At 48.0% G+C, this 5,332-nt stretch overlaps 2 protein-coding genes across 2 annotated transcripts; both read left to right on the plus strand.

Annotated features, from left to right (window-relative positions):
* Window positions 1-1,101: 1,101 nt before the first annotated feature.
* Window positions 1,102-2,373, plus strand: M437DRAFT_79602 (chitinase; the record flags this gene model as incomplete). Its single annotated transcript, XM_041027213.1, has 3 exons — window positions 1,102-1,929; window positions 2,001-2,210; window positions 2,260-2,373. The coding sequence occupies 3 exons, from the start codon at window positions 1,102-1,104 to the stop codon at window positions 2,371-2,373; spliced, it is 1,152 nt and encodes a 383-aa protein (XP_040874512.1).
* A 1,935-nt stretch (window positions 2,374-4,308) lies between these two features.
* Window positions 4,309-5,322, plus strand: M437DRAFT_70762 (uncharacterized protein; the record flags this gene model as incomplete). Its single annotated transcript, XM_041025567.1, has 1 exon — window positions 4,309-5,322. One exon carries the CDS (start codon window positions 4,309-4,311, stop codon window positions 5,320-5,322), a length of 1,014 nt encoding a protein of 337 aa, XP_040874513.1.
* Window positions 5,323-5,332: the final 10 nt, after the last annotated feature.

Genomic DNA, 5,332 nt, shown 5'->3' on the forward strand with positions numbered 1-5,332 from the left:
CAAACAACAACCAGTCTACTTCTCAGTATGGGGAACCAAATCCCAACGAGACTCTCGGAGACATTCTCAGAAGGCTACAGCAAGAGCATCCCAATCAGCGATCAGGTGGTGGTAACTCTGGTGCAAAGCCGAGACCACGGTCGAGTGCCGTGGTCGTCAACGAACCGAAAAACAACCAGAGCGGTGTACGAAAAGGTCATGTTCCACGAAAAGGCCATGCTCCATATATATATATATATATATATATATATATGGAATATGATACCCGCATCTGTAAAAGTGGTTGGACATCTCCAATCGAGACATACGCGGACTTATGGTCACTAGAGACAGCGACGGGCGGCTGGAGCAGTGTTCATGTCGTGAAACAGTTATGGATAAGAGACTCCGACACAAGCTTATTGAAAAGTACACAATGCAGAGGACACGCAGCTCGTCTTCATGCCTCATCTTCTGGAGGCGACATCGACAACTCGACAGAGCAGATAACAGGCATCCCTAACTGATCCGAGTAATCTCTTTCGCAGGCGACAGTATGAAGAGTATCGAAACACCGAGTCTGAGGATGAGGACATCGGGGGAACCGATCCGATGCTGTCATTTGGGCATTGTTGACTCTTCTGATTACGAGTTTATTGGCGTCACTCGTACCATGCGCTTCGATGCGCCATGGCGCTTGATAAATGATTGCTGCCTGCTTGAGATGCTGTCCTGTGTGCACAGTAGCTCTCAAGATGAGAACTTTGTCATCAGTGCTATTACTTACTCTGCTTCCAGCATCAGGCCTTTGTCTCACCTCGGTCTGTCAGCGTGGAATGGAGGTTCCAGCCACTATTACATCTTCGAACAGAGCACAAGGCACTGGGATAAGAGGATTGGACGTCGTAACGACGATGGCAGTCGCATCGAGTCAAGCACTCGCCTCAGTGTCTCCTGGTCAGATTGTTCGATTGTATGATCCTGCAGTAAATTTCACCCAGTCTTTGAGGAATGACAGTGTAGGGGACAATAGTGATTATCGTGCGGCAGCATACTATGTAAATTGGGTCAGTAGTTCCATGACTACCCCTGTTGACATTACTGACAGGTACTAGGCAACGTATGCTCGGAACCATCAGCTATGATCTTCCTGTCGAGAATCTTACGCACGTCTTCTATGCATGCGCGAACATCAGCATGGAAGATGGCAAAGTTTTCCTTTCTGATCCCTATGCTGACACTGACAAGGTTTTTCCTTCCGACACATGGTCGGAGTCGGACCAGACTCTCAAAGGGTGTTTGAAACAACTTTTTCTCTTGAAGAAGAAGAATCGGAGGTTGAAAACTCTTCTCGGCATCGGAGGCTCAATCTATTCTCAGAACATCGGCAATGCGATATCCACAGAGCAGGGCCGACAGAACTTTGCGCAGACCGCAGTGACTTTACTCGCTGATCTTGGTTTCGATGGCTTAGACATCGATTGGGAACATATAGAGACCGACACAGACGCGCAGAGCTATGTAGCACTACTCTCTACAGTACGTAGAGAACTGAACAAACATGCCCTCAGTCTACCACAACACCCACGACTCCTGTTGACCGTGGCCTCTCCCTGTGGCCCTTCTTCTTATAGTTTGATGAAACTAACCGAGATGGACCATTATGTGGATTTCTGGAATCTGATGGCATATGATCTCGCAGGACCATGGTCGGCACTGACAGGGCATCAGGCGAATGTCTATCCATCAACGAACAATACAGCAAGTACACCTTTCAACATCAACGCGGCAGTGGATCACTATACACAGTCTGCTGGTATCCTGTCGAATAAGATAGTTCTGGGGATGCCGCTATATGGCCGGATCTTCGCTGAGACTGTAGGGCCTGGGTTTCCATTTGCAGGGTCTGGCAACTCTGGGGACTGGGAGACTGGAACTTGGGACTACAAGGTATCAGACATCGACCTAAGGCGCCTAGCTTGCCTTTCTTATACATTGCTGACCTTCTTGTTTTGTCTTAGTCTCTCCCAAGACCTGGAGCAATAGAAACCTGTGACCTGCAGATGATTGCATGCTGGAGCTTTGATTCTCTGAACAAGCTCATGGTCACATACGATACTTCATACAGCGCCTCGGCTAAAGCTGACTACATCAAGCAGCGGAAGCTGGGGGGCGCCATGTGGTGGGAAAGTAGCGGCGACCGTACCGATGACAGGAGTATCATCAACTCTGTATGCCACTCGCAGCAGTCTGTAAGGTCTAGGCTGACCATCACCACAGGTAGTCGACAAGCTCAAACTTGCTGGAGCTGATCAAATGGATAACACCCTTAACCTGCTGCAGTATCCCTCCAGCAAGTACGATAATGTCAGAAATGGGTTTCCGAGTGGATGAAATACCCTTTGATGACAGATGTGGGTCGTACGTGCGGTCATTGTAGCAGTAAGGCTGTGCAAGGGAAGACTTAATCAGTACATGCTACGAGACTTGGAACATCGATCTAAAAAATCTTAAGGGCGAGCAGATGGCTGATTGTTGTAAAGGAAAAAAAAATTCTTTATAGATTTCATTGGCTAGATAGAACTGTTTAGATAGATTGCGATATAAATCTGACCAAGGAATGAGCAGCAAAACTGAGGAAATCAGAAGTGATGAGCAGCGCCAAATGATGCTGCTCACTGTCCAAACCTTATAGTTCGACAGTGTGACAGTGATCACACGATACACAGCTGGCAGCGATCTGCTGGACGTGTGCCTTAATTCCTAGCACACAACCACAGAGTATGATCAACAAGCGGCACCAGATGCTGAGACCGTCCATGGACCATGTATTCCGACAATCTCTCTGTATATCGAAGATTTTGGTCGACACGGTACAAGGCCAGGACTGGAGTTGCCTCCTGGTCAATCTCGTATACATCCCGGGTTTCTGATTGTGTCAAAGTTTATAGTGGTGCTGATGGAAGCAGTATCTAGATTGGACTGATAGACGCTTTCGAGCCCAGCGAGCACCTTACTAGCTTCGAAAGCGCCAGGGAATATGTCTTCGAACCGCCTGCGCTTCATGCTGAGAAATCACGTTGTCTCAACGTTATCTTCATTCCTCGCTCGACCGTCTCTCCTTACTTTCGTCCCACCTCAAGTCTGTCAGCAAGGACATTCGACACGGTGCAAGGGCCAAGCAAGGTCGAAGTGAATATTTGACCATGACTTGAGTTACCCGGGGTCACGAAGTGCAGGCTATCATCACGATATGGATCGATTTGGGCTATGTCGATTCTGACAGGCGACTGATTTCGGCTGGGTTATGACCTGTCACTGTTTGATTATGTTCTGACCCACTGTGGTCAACAGATTGAGCAGAACTATCATCACAAACCAAACTCGATGCTCAATATGCTCGCCGCAAACTGACAGGGTCACCCTGTCAGCCAGGATCGATCGTCCTATCGGGCTTGAAGAATGATCGAGGAATAACCTTTACACCGAGAAGTGAGTGAGACGGGAACTACAGTAGATTAGGTGTCCAGACACTGATTGCGCTCGGCTGTGCGACTGACTGAGAGCCTCAGGCATCAATCTAATCGATATGTGCTGAGAATGCCATCCTTGTCAGCCTAGCACGTAATAATGCATGATGTGACAGCAGTGAAAGACCTCCTACTATGCCGGACGAATCAAGCTCAGTGGACGGACGACACAGCTCGGGAAGCTGCATCGATTAGGACAGAATTTGGCTGCACATCACGAAGCCGACGGTGGGGTATTTGGTCTGTTTTGGTTGTGTCTCAGCAGCAGTCAAAACAACCTGACAAGCCCTGCTAGCAGCACATGCACTTGTTCGTCATCCCCTTACTACGTGTTCTGTCGACAATGGGTATGACCAGTGCATTCTCGTCCACAAAACTGCGGCATAAAATCAGATAATTTGCTTCCACCTCACGTGACATGACCACATCTTGCGGAGACGTCGGATAATTGCGGAGATGAGGATACGATGGTCCAGGAAATGACACTGACGATCAAATACACATAAAGTGCCAATGAGACTGTTGAAATACTAACCGAAAGGCTTGACATTCGAGATGACAATGGTGACACATCAAGACTAGAATAAGTTACCTGCTTGATTTGTGGGTATGGGAGTGTTCGGTTTGTTGACGGACGTCGGCTAGCACAAGCCAAGAAGAAAGACGTGTTTTTCTCCCGTGGGAAGATGAGTCTGGAAAAATTACAATGTGCACGAACTTGTAGCTGCAGTTGTATGATCAAATATAAGTCGATTAGTCCTTAGTCGGAACAATATCGCAGCAACAGCACGACAACACAATGATTGCGGAAAACGATTGGAAGGACCACCGCCTCCAGTTTTGTATGGACGACATTCCTCAGGAAGAGGTCGGATCCCTAAAGAAAGGCAAAAATCGACTTGGATCTTGTTCCAGCATGAGCTTGACGCAAGGAATATGTCAGACACCCGGGAAGATTTGTCACATCGAAGACCTGGTCAAAAGCCTCAACTCGTTTCGCTCGGCGATGAGTCGTTTGGGGCTCATGTTTGTGGGTTATGCGATGGATCACACCTTCTGGTTTCCCACTATGTGTTTCGAAGAATGGCTGAGGCTGAATTCTGATATCCTTACAGGCTCTTGGATACAGCCTAATGGAATCAGAGATGCGCTACGAGATTTCTTGACGCATGAAGGTCAGAACCATGTGACCATGAATCTCTTCACGCGAAGCAATGGAATCGACGTTCAGGATGGAGCAAGTGTCCTTCGGCTGTTTGAGATAGCGGAGTGTGAGCGTCAACGCTTCGGGAAAGTGTACAAGGCACTGCAAGAACTGGACGATTGCATGCATATTGGATCTTCAGACCCTAAGGTGTCCCCACAAGAGTTCTGCCACCAGTCGCTCCAGTGTACTCCATTGTACCGCCCTCGCTCAGAGCCAATACACTCCTTAGGCAATCTCCAGTGCATTGGAACTCTCCTGCATCAGTTGATCGAAGCGGGGAAGAACAATATCGAAATGATGTCAGACTCGAAAATGCGGTTCGATGCCTGCTTCTTCAAAGCGAGCGAATTGGTCCATCAAATAACACAACTCGGAAATTTTCGGAGCATGATAAACGCAGAGGATCACGGTGATACGACGTATGACACGCTGATTAGGATTCAAATTGGGAAGCTGGAGCAAAGACGAGAGATCGAGAAGTGTGTCGGACAGACCATAATCTCATCTCTCTTGAGTCACACCGAGACAACTCTTGAAGAGTTTAGGGAGCTTTTTATGGTTGATGGGCATTACGGTGGAGAGCTTGAATTTCTTTTGGGTCTATGAGCAAAATCGC

The sequence above is a fragment of the Aureobasidium melanogenum genome, assembly GCF_000721775.1.
Source record: "Aureobasidium melanogenum CBS 110374 unplaced genomic scaffold scaffold_91, whole genome shotgun sequence".
NCBI classification, from domain to species: Eukaryota; Fungi; Ascomycota; class Dothideomycetes; order Dothideales; family Saccotheciaceae; genus Aureobasidium; species Aureobasidium melanogenum.